General features: G+C 43.4%; 1 protein-coding gene across 3 annotated transcripts; it reads right to left on the bottom strand.

Moving 5' to 3' along the window:
- Positions 1 to 1924: 1924 nt before the first annotated feature.
- Positions 1925 to 14541, bottom strand: LOC106580578 (ELMO domain-containing protein 3). 3 transcript variants are annotated; one of them, XM_014161788.2, is made up of 14 exons: positions 14438 to 14541; positions 13195 to 13688; positions 12556 to 12616; positions 12337 to 12411; positions 11658 to 11732; positions 11472 to 11541; positions 10988 to 11050; positions 8606 to 8694; positions 8357 to 8480; positions 8131 to 8253; positions 5623 to 5753; positions 5411 to 5487; positions 5056 to 5183; positions 1925 to 4977 (listed from the first exon to the last, which is right to left on the bottom strand). In XM_014161788.2, the coding sequence occupies exons 2-14, from the start codon at positions 13233 to 13235 to the stop codon at positions 4760 to 4762; spliced, it is 1275 nt and encodes a 424-aa protein (XP_014017263.1). In that variant the 5' UTR covers positions 13236 to 13688; positions 14438 to 14541; the 3' UTR covers positions 1925 to 4759. The 3 variants fall into 3 exon arrangements, with proteins under 3 accessions (XP_014017263.1, XP_045559266.1, XP_014017264.1); XM_045703310.1 differs by having other exon boundaries at positions 12556 to 12721; XM_014161789.2 differs by lacking the exon at positions 12556 to 12616.
- Positions 14542 to 15451: the final 910 nt, after the last annotated feature.

Here is a 15451-nt window from a genome sequence, read left to right on the forward strand (position 1 = left end):
CACAGCACAGAGAAAAAATAACGAGCAAATAGCTATGTTTTAAATGCCATTTATTTAGGTTTCTCCATACAATACATTACTGTACATCAGCACATATTTCTGAAATAACTCATTATAAAATAGGGCTTCTACAATCAAGGTACAGTCATAGAATGCTTTCAGGGACAAATGACGACAACAGCAACAGTAGAATACCTTCATATAAAGCGCAAGAGATTAAGGAAGTGATTTGTTATATTCAGTACCATGCATGCTGCCTACAGACCCGTTTTCTATTGGTTCTGAACTGAGATCTAACCAGTGAAATTAAAATGAGGACCTAACGGGTGGAAACATATGCAAGGAATTCAAGCCAAAACCTTGATTTGGGAATGTAAATCAAATTTGGAGGAGCAGCACAATGTTCCTGTATGATCCTGACATGGTCAAAGGTGGGAACAATCACCAATACACAGCGAAGGCTGCTGTCGCAGCCACAAGAACATTTGCTTGTCATTAACATAGTCAACATTGAGTGGATCTGCAGTCAAGCTGATATAAAGCTATGTGGATGAAGCATGTGTCATTTCAAATATCATACATAGGCCAACCAGCTTCAGCATTAGTTCACTAGTGTTTCAGGTGTGGAATACACGAGGGACTATGTGTCTAAGAACGGAAAGAGAAAAGATAAGGCCCGCAGTTATATGAAGTGAGAAGCCATTGTCCTTGTCAACAGACATCCAAAGAAGAGAAAGAGAAGATTTGTCTCAAGTCTTGAGGTAAGCAATGTTTTTCCTATCCACTCTACCTAGCACAGCCCGGAGAGGACTGGTCACCACTCAGAGCCTGGTTCCTCTCTACCCAGCACAGCCAGAATAGGACTGGTCACCACTCAGAGCCTGGATCGTCTCTACCCAGCACAGCCAGGAGAGGACTGGTCACCACTCAGAGCCTGGATCCTCTCTACCCAGCACAGCCAGAATAGGACTGGTCACCACTCAGAGCCTGGATCCTCTCTACCCAGCACAGCCAGGAGAGGACTGGTCACCACTCAGAGCCTGGATCCTCTCTACCCATTACAGCCAGAAGAGGACTGGTCACCACTCGGAGCCTGGATCCTCTCTACCCAGCACAGCCAGGAGAGGACTGGTCACCACTCAGAGCCTGGTTCCTCTCTACCCAGCACAGCCAGGAGAGGACTGGTCACCACTCAGAGCCTGGATCCTCTCTACCCAGCACAGCCAGGAGAGGACTGGTCACTACTCAGAGCCTGGATCCTCTCTACCCAGCACAGCCCGGAGAGGACTGGTCACCACTCAGAGCCTGGTTCCTCTCTACCCAGCGCAGCCAGGAGAGGACTGGTCACCACTCGGAGCCTGGTTCCTCTCTACCCAACACAGCCAGGAGAGGACTGGTCACCACTCGGAGCCTGGTTCCTCTCTACCCAACACAGCCAGGAGAGGACTGGTCACCACTCGGAGCCTGGTTCCTCTCTACCCAACACAGCCAGGAGAGGACTGGTCACCACTCGGAGCCTGGTTCCTCTCTACCCAACACAGCCAGGAGAGGACTGGTCACCACTCGGAGCCTGGTTCCTCTCTACCCAACACAGCCAGGAGAGGACTGGTCACCACTCGGAGCCTGGTTCCTCTCTACCCAACACAGCCAGGAGAGGACTGGTCACCACTCGGAGCCTGGTTCCTCTCTACCCAACACAGCCAGGAGAGGACTGGTCACCACTCGGAGCCTGGTTCCTCTCTACCCAACACAGCCAGGAGAGGACTGGTCACCACTCAGAGCCTGGTTCCTCTTTAGGTTTCTTCCTAGGTTCCTACCTTTCTAGAGAGTTTTTTCTAGCCACCGTGCTTCTACATCCGTGCTTCTACATCTGCATTGCTTGCTGTTTGGGGTTTTAGGCTGGGTTTCTGTATAGCACTTTGTGACATCTGCTGATGTAAAAATGGCTTTATATATAAATAAATCTGATTAATTTCAATAGAATACCCTACTGACAATCACACAGTAACAATCACCTTTTGTACTTCCTGATTCACACACTAAACTGGAACAAGCACTTCTGCTAAAATAAAATGACTTTGTGTATCTTCACAATCTGAAATACAGGTTCAGTTAAATTACATTACTTTAGTAAATATTTCAGATTAACGAGGGCTATGATGAGATTATAGCTGCAGAGATAGAGGCCCTGTTCTTTCGAGGTCGGTTAAAAATACAACACAGACAAAGCCTAATAGTCACCTAGCAACACTCACACTGTACACACCTCCAGCATTCTAGAAGAGTGCACATTTTGCTGACTAACAAAAACACTTACGCTTGGCAAAAAAACAGCACGTATTCCTTTTTTGAAAATGGAGGGGTATATGTGGATAGTGATGTGCTTGTAAATAACCCAATAAGACAAGATAGGCTACATATTGTAGCTGATCATATCATGTTTCTAGATGTGTACACTTTAACCCCTGACGATCTGCTCTTAGAGAGAGGACACTCCTGCTTGTTCTGCTTTCATCCCAAAAGACAAAGATCCTATTTAAGAACCGGCTACTGAAGATCTACAAGTACCTCACAAACCATGAATCCACTGAGTAGCTCTAACTACATGTCTGTTGTAGAGGGGATGTTGTGAATGTACTGTAGTAACAGCACCAACGCTAAAGACTGTAAATCAGACCACATGACCAAGAAAAACAAGCTTTACAAGGAAGGTAAAAACAACAAGGAGGCTACAGTACCGGTGCTACCTGAACATGCTACTGATTGTGACTGCAGGACGACGCTCCCCTGTCATACTGTACCATCACACACACCATTATTAGTATGATCTCTGACAGAGTTGGGATTGCTTACTTTACACCTTCATAGAGACACACCCTGTTATCATCACTGTCAATTCATCATTTAGTAAAAGATCCTCTCTGGACACTAACCTTCAGTTAGGCACGGGTGTAATTGGTGTGCACTATCCATTTAGTCATATCACACACACACACACACACACACACACACACACACACACACACACACACACACACACACACACACACACACACACACACACACGATTGACATTTATCTGGCGCTGGTCAATCAACTCCAGTTGGATGCTCTGAAACGGAATGTATGTAGAAAACCTCCCAGCCGACTTCCATCACTGGTCAGACTAAACCAGCTCACTGCCACGCCCGCCAGCCAATAGCTGTTGGCTTGACGGACCAGTCTAAATGCTCATGTCAAATGAAACCCCATTCACTACGTCAAACCCCATTCACTACGTCAAACCCCATTCACTACGTCAAACCCCATTCACTACGTCAAACCCCATTCACTACGTAAAACCCCATTCACTACGTAAAACCCCATTCACTACGTAAAACCCCACGTACTACATAAAACCCTATTCACTACGTGAAACCCTATTCACTACATGAAACCCTATTCACTACGTAAAACCCTATTCACTACATGAAACCCTATTCACTACATGAAACCCTATTCACTACATGAAACCCTATTCACTACATGAAACCCTATTCACTACATGAAACCCTATTCACTACAGGGAAGATGGTCAACAGTAGAACTCTATACAGGGAACAGGGAATCATTTGAACAGTCTTCCTGAGTTTCTTAGCAGAAGAAGTCCCTCTCATTCTGCCACTATCATCAATCGCAATATCCATAATATAATATATCATTTTCATATACAGTATTATTTCATGTATTGTTATGGCATCTATCCCTTAGGAAAGGACTAAAATAGTTTTTCAATTATTAAAAAATATATCCCCCAAACAACCAGGGGCTCTGGGCCTATTTAACCTGCACTGGGACTAAGACAAGAACCATCCGAACCCAGACACACACACATCAGCCTATTTAACCTGCACTGGGACTGAGACAAGAACCATCCGAGCACACACACACACACACACACACACACACACACACACCAGCCTATTTAACCTGCGCTGGGACAAGAACCATCCGAACCCAGACACACACACATCAGCCTATTTAACCTGCACTGGGACAAGAACCATCCGAGCCCAGACACACACACATCAGCCTATTTAACCTGCACTGGGACTGAGACAAGAACCATCCGAGCACACACACACACACACACACACACCAGCCTATTTAACCTGCACTGGGACAAGAACAATCCGAACCCAGACACACGCACATTAACCTGACTACATACAGAAACACAGGCCTCACTGTTTCAACTCCCTATAGCCAACACACACCTTAATCTCCATACCAAGAACATGCACACACAGTTCTGCTGACAGTAGAAGACAGTCAGAGACACTACACCCTTCCAGAACTCTACTAGGGCTGCAGACAGATAGAAGCCCTGGGGTTTGGCAGCTTCTGATTTGGCCTCAATAAACCAACTATGATTGGATGATTAGTAGAATCAGGTGCGCTACTGCTTGCTTGTCTGGAGCAAAGCCTGCACCCAGACCAGTCCTTGAAACGCTAACCTTTCATTCTCTCTCTCTATTTAATGACATCTTCTATTCATCCATGAGTCCCATGCCACACCGACAAGTACTTCTGTTGGGAGAGGAGTCAGTGACTCCATACAAACTGATCTGACAGCAGTTTTACAGCATCAATGGGAAAGGACCGCAGGGAGTGGGTCAAAGCTTGGTGGGGTCCCTACACACACAACTGACACAAACACACTCTCTTTCTCTTTCTAGCTCAGACTAGTCTAGCCGTACTCACAGACTCTCTCTGTGTGTCAGATGAGCCTGGCCTCTCCCTCCATGTTTAGTGGTAGCTCACACACTCCAGTGAAGTGCATCTCCTTGCCCCTGGTTCCCTCAGACCTGGCCCCTCTCCCCCCCAGGCAGGGTGAGGGTCGCTGGGCCGTGGGGTCCGGGTACCTCCTCTCCCTCAAGAAGACGTCCAGTCGACGCAGCATCTGCTTGGGGTTCTTTTTGGCAAACAGCTCCACTTCTGGAGGGGAGCAGAGGCACAGTGGGGATGTGATTGTGTTCCAGAGGGATGTTAACTGGACTCGGTTAAGTGAGTTACCTTTCAGGACGAAGCCGGAGTCAGAGACGGTCTTCTGCTGGCTCTTCCACAGCTGGTAGAGGTGCAGGAACGTGGCAACGTAGAACTCATTCAACACCCCCACTACCTGCTGACGACGGTTACACTCCCTGAAGCACCACACACACACACACACAACCACACAAAGAAGAACACACAAATGCACACACACAAACAAATGTGAGGATTTCCTGTAACTAAGTGACTAAGCTCTTGTGAGTGACTGTCAAGCCAATGTGTCTGTCTGTCTGTCTGTCTGTCTGTCTGTCTGTCTGTCTGTCTGTCTGTCTGTCTGTCTGTCTGTCTGTGTCGTAGAGGAGTAGGGCAGGACACTTACTTGGAGAGGGCCTCTTCTCTGAGTGCATGCAGGGCAATACAGGTCATATTGATGGACATCACACAGAACGGAAAGTTCTAGAGAAAGATTGGGCAGAAAGAGTCGAGGTTTGTAAATAGACTATTAAATGTGTGCTTGCGTACTTGAATAATGTCCCCACTTCTTTGAAACTGCCCTCACCTGAACAGTTTGTGGCCAGTGTGTGTATGTACCTGTGTGGGGTGCTGGGACAGCTTGAAGATGTCTCTGGCTAAAGGCAGCGTCTCAGGGTCCATTACCAGGTACAAGGCATGCATCAGCCCCAGAAAACCTGTACCACGCAGGTCTGTGGCTGGGTCCGTACCTACACAGAAAACACACACACACACACACACACACACACACACACACACACGCACACGTTATCATTTCAGTGTTTTGTTAATTTCTTTATAAAATATAAATCTTATCAACTGTAATCGATAATGATTTAGTGTAAAATGTTGGGGTAGGAGGTGGGGTGCTAAGCTGACATATGGAATTGTGTTAAGATGGTCATAGTAGATCATTTAGCTATTTGATTTGGAATTTTAGGACCCCTTTTGGTATAAAAAAGATTTATTTAAAAAATGATTTTTATAAAATATTGATTTTGGCCTTTACTATTAAAGCCCATAGAAACATTGAATAACATATTCATTAATGGCAAAAAGGACAGTCCAAAAATGTATCATAAGAAACAAGGTTTTGAAGTGTCTGTCCTAAATCTAGGAGATAAAAAATTAATATTTAACCCCTTTTTTGGGTAGGCACAAAACCTTCATACATCCAAATGTTTTTTAAAACCTCTACCGGTTACCTTCATGACAAGTCACCGGTGACACTTGTGGGGGTTGTAGAGCAAAACGGAGAACACCATCGTGTTCGTGAAAGTCTCCTCTTTCCATTGGCTGGGCATAATAGTTTTCTAAGTCAAACAGTTCAGACGCTACAGACTTTATGTGAGAAGACAGATTTTCAGGACGTCTCACGGTCTGACAAACACCGCTCTAGCTCTGCCACCTTTCACCACAGATGCAGAAGTGTGACACTGGCAGGTGTGGTGGATTGAAACGCATCCAATACAAAACAGATATCTCTTAAACTGAAAGATTTTTGATGGAGATGTTTTTTTACATTTCATTTAAATTGATGCACCGGTGCGTCAATCGACTCTAGAGGGTTTTCATCTCTGTGTGAGCGTGGCATCTAGTAAAGCAGTGGTCACCCACTGGTCGATTGACAAGGCATTCCTATTCGATTACCAAACATTTCTGTAAAGAACCTAACGATAAAGCCTCGCGTTGCTGTTTGTTTATTAGCTTTGCGCTGTTGGCAGTAGGTGCACTTGATTCAACAGCCCTCTGCAGTTTCCTCGCAGCATGCTGTAAAAAGAAGCCTTGAGCGCACAGCAAAGTTCATACTATGAGATATCAAAACCATGACTAGAGACAGACTCAACGAAAACAGCCAAGAGCTGCTGTTTTTATAATGACTTCATGTTTAAGATGTTATTACTCAGCACTGCCAACACTAGGTTCAACACTTTTGTAAGTCATAAAATGTGCTTTCTCCATACTTCCACTCACACTACAACCAGCACTGCAGCTGCAATGATTGACTACAGCAAACTGTTTCCATCAGCTTGCGTTGTTATTATTAGCGGCTTGAGTCTTGGAATAGCCTTCATTTCTCAGAATAAGAATAGACTGACGAGTTTCAGAAGAAAGTTCTTTGTTTCTGGCCATTTTGAGCCTGTAATCGAACCCACAAATGCTGATGTTCCAGATACTCAACTAGTCTAAAGAAGGCCAGTTTTATTGCTTCTTTAAATCAGCACAACAGTTTTCAGCTGTGTTAACATAATTGCAAAAGGGTTTTCTAATGATCAATGAGCCTTTTAAAATGATAAACTTGGATTAGCTAACACAACGTGCCACTGGAACACAGGAGTGATGGTTGCTGATAATGGGCCTCTGTACGTCTATGTAGATATTCCATTAATAATCAGCCGTTTCCAGCTACAATAGTCATTTACAACATTAACAATGTCTACATTATATTTCTGATCAATTTTATGTTATTTTAATGGACAAAAAATGTGCTTTTCTTTCAAAAACAAGGACATTTCTTAGTGATCCCAAACTTTTGAACGGTAGTATATATATATATATACTTTAATTTTGAGTGTGACTCCAAATCCAGACCTCCATGGGTTGATAAATTGGATTTCCATTGATTATTTTTGTGTGATTTTGTTGTCAGCACATTCAACTATGTAAAGAAAAAAGTATTTAATAAGATTATTTCATTCATTCAGATCTTGGATGTGTTATTTTAGTGTTCCCTTTATTTTTTTGAGCAGTATATATATATATCTCACTCAGCTGTGCCTCACAAGTAATACAACAAATTATCTATTACCAGTGTGATCATACCAAAAACATTGAAATATAATTTCTAAATGGTCTGAGAAGTACAACATTGGCAAGCCAATATGCAGTGATAATGTATTGGGCCTATAGCTTACTGCACAATCCTCATTGCTACAGTTTTTAATAGGTTAATGTTGCATAGGCTTACGTTTTTTAAGAAAATCTGGACGGTAGATCTCGGCTTGCATTTTGACTCAGAAAGTGATCTCGACTCAGAAAAGGTTGGTGACCTCTGAAATAAAGTATGATGCGGGAGACGTCTCTCACCCTGAAAGCCCACATTCTCCCAGTGTGTGCCGAACCGAGGACAGTCCAGCTTGCTGCCTGTCAGCCTCTTATAGATGGTCTGTAGAACACGCAGGTGTACAGCCTGACTGTTATCCAGAGAAGCTACAGAGGAACACACACACACAATCGATCTCTTATTGTCTGCAAATCTCATCTCTCGCCCTCGCTCTTAAACACACACACTCTCTCTCTCTCTCTCTCTTACACTGTGCGATGGCAAAGACCAGGTCCCTCTCCTCCAGTAGTTCTCGGTGAAGTCGCGGCGGGCCGAACAGAAAGTGTGTGAAAGTGGCCAGACCCGTCCTGCGAATGGTGGGCTGGATCTTCTTCTACGGAGAGAGATAGGGGACAAAATACAAACTGAAACTGAAAAATGTTCTCAATAGTTGGTGAGAGTGAGAATCTACAATGTAGTCCTCAAACCCCCATACACAGACAGACAGACGGACCTTACCAGCAGCTCTCCAAGGTCTGTAGTCTGGAAGTGCTGCAGCGCCTCGTTAAAGGAGATGAGAGGGGTGGGACTGGACTCCTCACTGACCACTGGATACACACAGGTCAATAACAGACATCAACAGACTCATATACAACATAGAATGGAGGATTTATGATCATGGGGTTGGAACCAAAATTATTTTCCAATCATTCCGTTATGAACAGGAGTCCAGTCCTACACCTACACATTCCAGGGTTTTTCTTTATTTTTACTATTTTCTACATTGCAGAATAATAGTGAAGACATCAAAACTATGAAATAACACATATGGAATCATGTAGTAACCAAAAAAGTGTAAAACAAATCAAAATATATTTTAGATTCTTCAAAGTAGCCACCATTTGCCTTGATGACAGCTTTGCACACTCTTAGCATTCTCTCAAGAAGCTTCACCTGAAATGCTTTTCTAACAGTCTTGAAGGAGTTCCCACATATGCCGAGCACTTGTTGGCTGCTTTTCCTTTACGTTGCGGTACAACTCATCCCAAACCATCTCAATTGATTTGAGGTCAGGTGATTGTGGAGGCCAGGTCATCTGATGTAGCACTCCATCACTCTCCTTCTTCGTCAAATAGCCCTTACACAGCCTGGAGGTATGTTGGGTCATTGTCCTGTGGAAAAACAAATGATAGTGCAAACCAGATGGGATGGCATATCGCTGCAGAATGCTGTGGTAGCCATGCTGGTTAAGTGTGCCTTGAATTCTAAGTAAATCACTGACAGTGTCAACAACAAAGCACCCCCACACCTCCTCCTCCAAGTTTCACGGTGGGAACCACATGCAGAGATCATCCGTTCACCTACTCTGCATCTCACAAAGACACAGTGGTTGGAACCAAAAATCTCAAATTTGGACTGATCAAACCAAAAGACAGATTTCCACAGTCTAATGTCCATTGCTCATGTTTCTTGGCCCAAGCAAGTCTCTTCTTCTTGGTGTCCTTTAGGAGTGTGTTCTTTGCAGCAATTCGACCATGAAGGCCTTATTCACGCACTCTCCTCTGAACAGTTGATGTTGAGATGTGTATGTTACTTGAACTCTGAAGCATTTATTTGGGCTGCAATTTCTGAGGCTGGTAACTTTAATGAATTTATCCTCTGCAACAGAGGTAACTCTGGGTCTTCCTTTCCTGTGGCGGTCCTCATGAGAGACAATTCCATCATAGCGCTTGATGGTTTTTGCGACTGCACTTGAAGAAACTTTCAAAGTTCTTAAAATTTTCTGGATTGACTGACCTTCATGTCTTAAAGTAATGATGGACTGTCGTTTCTCTTTGCTTATTTGTGATGTTCTTGCTTTAATATGGACTTGGTTTTTTACCAAATAGGGCCATCTTCTGTTTTCCACCCCTACCTTGTCACAACACAACTGATTGGCTCAAACACATTAAGGAGGAAAGAAATTACACAAATGTACTTTTAAGAAGACACACTTGTTAATTGAAATGTATTCCAGGTGACTACCTCACGAAGCTGGTTGAGAGAATGTCAAGAGTGTACAAAGTTCTCACCAAGGCAAAGGGTGGCTACTTTGAAGAATCTCAAACATAAAATATATTTTGATTTGTTTAACACTTTTTTGGTTACTACATGATTCCATATGTGTTATTTCATAGTTTTGATGTCTTCACTGTTATTCTACAATGTAGAAAACAGTACAAATAAAGAAAAACCCTGGAATGAGTAAGTGTGTATTTTTTTACATTTAGCTCAACATTAAATTACTTGCTATGGAGCGGGCAAGCTATTTACATAAATTGGACAGACGAGTGTAGAGCGCGAGATGCAATGGAAATGTTGCAGGTGGGGAGAGATAGAAAGAAGGTGGAGCCAAGCTTCCTCCTCCACCCTCTCTCCCCATGTGCAACATTTCCATTGCATCTCGCGCTCTACACTCGTCTGTCCTTCACGCATGGAAACAACTAACTGGAACGCAGCACAGCAAGCTGCTCTATCCACACTGATTGGTGAAGTCATTTAATGAGCTAAATGTAAAATAAATATGGATTTCACAGGTTAAAATAGGAACAGAAAGGAAAGACAAACTTTTTTGGGGTTCGAACCGGTTCAGAACTTTATTTCGCTGGTCAGAATAGTGGAACAGAACGAAAAAAAATGGTTCTGTTTAGAACGAATGATTCAAAAATGATTTGGGTTCCAACCCGTTAAGAGACAAAAATACTTTACAATTTACATTTAAAACATTAACAAAGACATTACAGACTTATGTATAAAAATAAAACACGAATACAGACACACAAATGACAGGGGAAGAGAAATACAGGCACAGCTTTCAGGCAGCCAGGGAGTAGGGAGATGTTGCCCCTAACAACAACTCACCTGGTTGGATACTCTCTAGAGCCTCCCACTCCTCTCTAGCCTGCTCCACATCCGCACTCTCCCCTGAAAACACCCACAGGTGAGGAGAACACACACACACAGCTAACCTGCAACAACATACACAGGTGAGGAGGAATTGTTCAGCCATGTTGATATGGTGACCCCCTCTAGCACTACACAGCTGATTCAAATAATCAGCTGGATGATGAGTTTGTTATTTGAATCAGCTGTGCAGCCCTGGGGGGGGGATAGAACTGAGTTTTGGGGGAAACCCTGTTGTAGACCATGACATAACCATATCATATACTGCCCCTCCCCTCATCTCTCCAACCTCGCTCCTGAGGGGACGGGCTAGGGAGGCCTGGTAGCTAGGATATATGGTTGTTCCTTTGGGAAGAGGGGCCACTGTGTGTGTGTGTGTGTGTGTGTGTGTGTGTGTGTGTGTGTGTGTGTGTGTGTGTGTGTGTGTGTGTGTGTGTCTTACTTTCTGTCTTGGGTTGCTTTCCTCCTGCTGCCAGGGACTGCAGAAGGCCATTCTGCTTCAGAGCTGAAATCTAGACGAATCCCAATAAAATATATAATATATGTAAACACAGAAACTCTAATAGAAAGAGAACAGCGACAGTGGTGCTGTGATGGACGGTTTCTGGGCCAGTATAGAGCAACTCACTGGCAGAGATTTGAGCACTGAACTACTGTTGGCGTGCTCTTTGACGCTATGACCTGGCATCAGTCCATTCATCACCTGGGAATACAGAAACACAACAGGTTACATAACACAAAACAACAGGTTACACAATGCAATAGCGATGGGGGGGTTCATAGTTACATATCACAATATTATTTTGGGACGATATTATATCGATATGTGACTCCAAGTATCATTTTGTTAAAAACAAACTGTAGGTAGCGTTAGCTAGCGCAAGTTGGCTGTACTGGCGCCAAAACTCCCTTATTTTTCATCCTATAGCTTATTCTCCATCTTCTTTTTAAATAGTGAGTCAACATGTTTTCAGCACTTTTATTTCCCTGACTGATCAAAACTAGTTTTCTCATGGCTCTTGTCTCTCTGCAGCAGACATATAGTGAGCAATATGTTTGGAACATCAGATCGCAATACATATAGAATTTCAATACATATCGTATCGGCACCTAAGTATTGTGATAATATCGTATCATGAGGTCTCCGGTCATTCCCAGCCCTATAATGCAGCATACAACAGCAGGACCAAAAAGCTACCAGTCCATAACGCTGACAACACAAGAGGTATATTCAACAATTCCATCTCAATAAACATTGTAAAAAACATATCTCTAAACGGGATCCTCTGGTCGGTTGTTGTACTCACAGGTTTGTGGTTGGAGTGGCCATTGGTTAGCTCCTCTGTCTCTTTACATTCATGATGGAACGCTCCATTCAGACCCTAGGGGGGGGGGGGGCACAGAACAAGAGGCATCATCAGAAACACAGATTCAGACACACACACACACACAGCTCCAGAGAAAAGAGTGCAGGAACGTCTCTGTGGAATTAGATGCAGCAGAAGATCAGCCGGTAGCCTTCTCACCTGGGCAGGGTGGCACAGTGCCAGGGCAGACAGTGAGGTAGACACTGCAGGGAGATTATTGCTAAGCAGAGAGCAAACTGTTAGGTTACTTGGTAGTGGACACCTTTTATTTCCCCATGTCAACACTCTACAGGGGAAGCTGCTTCATTACTTCCTCCTTCACTCACTAAAACAAAGGGGATTAAAAACAGAAGGGAGAAGAAAAGTCCCCTAAACACCACACATTTTAAGGATATGTCAATAGATACACAGAGATACCTGCAGTTAATTAGGTCCACCAAAAGTGAACTCAGCCATGCTCACCTGAGAAATAGCTGCGAAATGGATGTGTATACAGTACTAGGAGGTTTTACTGTGAAGCAGATGGAAACTTGCTGCAGTAACAGGTCTATGTGCAATCTGATCAAATACCACCACACCACACCCAAACCGTCTACACCTGTGATGGTATCACACAGCCAGTATCCAGGTAACGTGAACAGATCAAACAGACTGCAACGAAGCCCAAAATGTTGATTTGGAACTTGACTGACACTGTTCCATTTCATTATATACTGCGGGTGAGACTGCCAATCACATTGTTTACACACAGTTTAAACTCCTTTAAAAGGTTAGGCTATGCAAGGTTAAACCACCTACCTCTGTGTGTGCTGTGACACCACTGTCCCCTTCCATGGCATGAGTGTGTGTGTGTGTGTGAGTGTGTAATCCCTGCTCTACCCTTTAAAGCCTTTTCCCCCAGAATGAGGCAGTCAGAAGAGGTATTGGGAAGACCCCCATGTCTGCTGTGTCCCTTTCCACAAATACTGCTTGTCAAACGTCCCCTTCCTTCCTCTCGCTCTCTCGGTCCAGAGTAGTCAACAGGTAGATGTCTTTGAATACATTTTGTTTTGCATCCTGCCCCATTAGAGGGGCTGCAGAGCTGGGTATGGACACTGCTGATCTAGGGTGGCCTCTCTCTTTCCCAGCTGCTTCATTGCTTTGACACTCAATGTTGGCACCTCACATCCACAATATAGCAATGCTCAAACCAAGGTGGGGTGAGTCTTGGTGAAGTGGGCCTTCTCTTTGACAAGATCCAACCAATAGGGGGCACTCATGACATGTTATGTCAAACTGGTTGTCACGGATATCTGCAATTTGGGGCAGAAAAAAAACAAGGTGGGTAGCTCATAAAAATAATGCCAAAAGCGAAATTATAATTGTTCATAAACACTGATCAATGACGTTCTATTTTCTTTGGGGAAAGTATCGAAACTCATTGAATGATTATCTAGCTACAGTACATAGAATCGTTATCCACCTGTCAAACTAACATTACCAAATGGCCAACGTGAGTTACTGTAGCTAGTGCCAAAGATCAACTCACACCCTACACAAAAAAGTGGTTAGCTTAAGAAAAACGTCAAGGTACAATCTGAAACTTGGTTAACGTTCCCTGTAACTGACATAGCTAAGCTAACTACCGGTATGCTGTAGGAAGCTACGTGGGCTGACCACTGAGCTGGCAGGCTATCTGCTAGTTAGTCTACAGTACATTAACTGTTAACAGATCCCAGCATTGTTTTTAATGGCAGGTCAATCTTGTTATTTATCTACATGCATCATTAATGCATGTTTTTTTTTGTTGCATATAATTTGTGCGAAGACAGGCAACTGGCTATTATCTAACTCAACATCAGTGGCTCACAACTGTCCTCCAGCTAGCCTTTTTCCACAATCATGCAATCTGTTTCCACAAGCATATCACTAACTACAGTAACTACTGGCCTTCTGGAGACTAAAAAAACGTTTTTTGATATTTTACATTTCCATCAGTTTCTTAAACATTCATCTAACAACAGCGATTGTCTATATCATAGTTTAATACTATTGATTTTACCTCAGTTTCTCTCCCTCCAATCTCAGTTTCCCTTCCCCCTTTCCACAGTTAACGTCAAGTGCATTCTGGGAATTGTGGTTTCCTGCTCTGCCTGTGCTGGTTCCTTTTCGATTACGTCATGGTTAAAGCTAACCCAGGGACACGTTTCCCAGAATGGACCTTGATTGTACTGGACAATGCAAATAGGTGGTATAGGTAGCAATTTATGGTAATATAAAAACGTATATAACCATAATGCACCTGTCCTGTAAAGTGGCCAGAAATAAAGTGTGTGTGATAATATATATGGGTGCTTATATTTGTCTTGTTTCACACATGTACAAATGTGTATAATACACATCAGAAATGGAAATGTATTATATATTTTTTGCATATCCCAATTCGCCCCTGAGACACACACAGAGAGTGGGGTCATAGCCAGGGTCTTCCATTTTCAATGGCAACCCTGGAGCAATTAAGGTTAAGTGCCTTCCTCAAGGACACATAAACAGATTTGTTCCACCTTACTAGCCCAACGCTCTAACCGCTAGGCTACCTGCCACGTGTTTGTGCGTACTGAGGCCCTTTTTGTGATATAGCAGGATGCTGTATGGTAGACCTACTGAAGGTCTACAGGTCAAAATGAAGTGACCGTCATTTCATATCGTCCATCCTTCAAACCCCTCAAAAACATCTGGCATTTAAAATGAATTAACCTTACAAATAGCACTGTTGGGCGATCTGGAAAGCCATAGTCAATCAATAAACAACATAATAATACACTTAGCAAAGCAATTAAACTTACAATCTGTTGATGATATGCGATTAGAAAGATTCAGAATCTATGTATGACATCACAGCACAGTTAAACAATATATGGGTCAAGGAAATCAAGAGAGGGTGGTCTATGGAGATAGGTGGGATGGGATGAGAGCAATTGAGGAGTGGATTTAATCTGTATTGGATTTAATCTGAAAATAATATATATTCTGTGTACTGGACATGTCTGAGCACTATGTATCCAAATGTTTTTTT

This window comes from Salmo salar, chromosome ssa20 (genome assembly GCF_905237065.1).
Source record: "Salmo salar chromosome ssa20, Ssal_v3.1, whole genome shotgun sequence".
Lineage (NCBI taxonomy): Eukaryota > Metazoa > Chordata > Actinopteri > Salmoniformes > Salmonidae > Salmo > Salmo salar.

Coding starts and splice junctions, on each gene's coding strand:
- LOC106580578 (XM_014161788.2), bottom strand. CDS start 13,235: ATGCCATGGAAGGGGACAGTGGTGTCACAGCACACACAGAG. Junction 12,617..13,194: donor GTGTCACAGCACACACAGAG/GTAGGTGGTTTA, acceptor CTCTCTGCTTAG/CAATAATCTCCCTGCAGTGT. Junction 11,733..12,336: donor GCCACTCCAACCACAAACCT/GTGAGTACAACA, acceptor CTGTATTCCCAG/GTGATGAATGGACTGATGCC.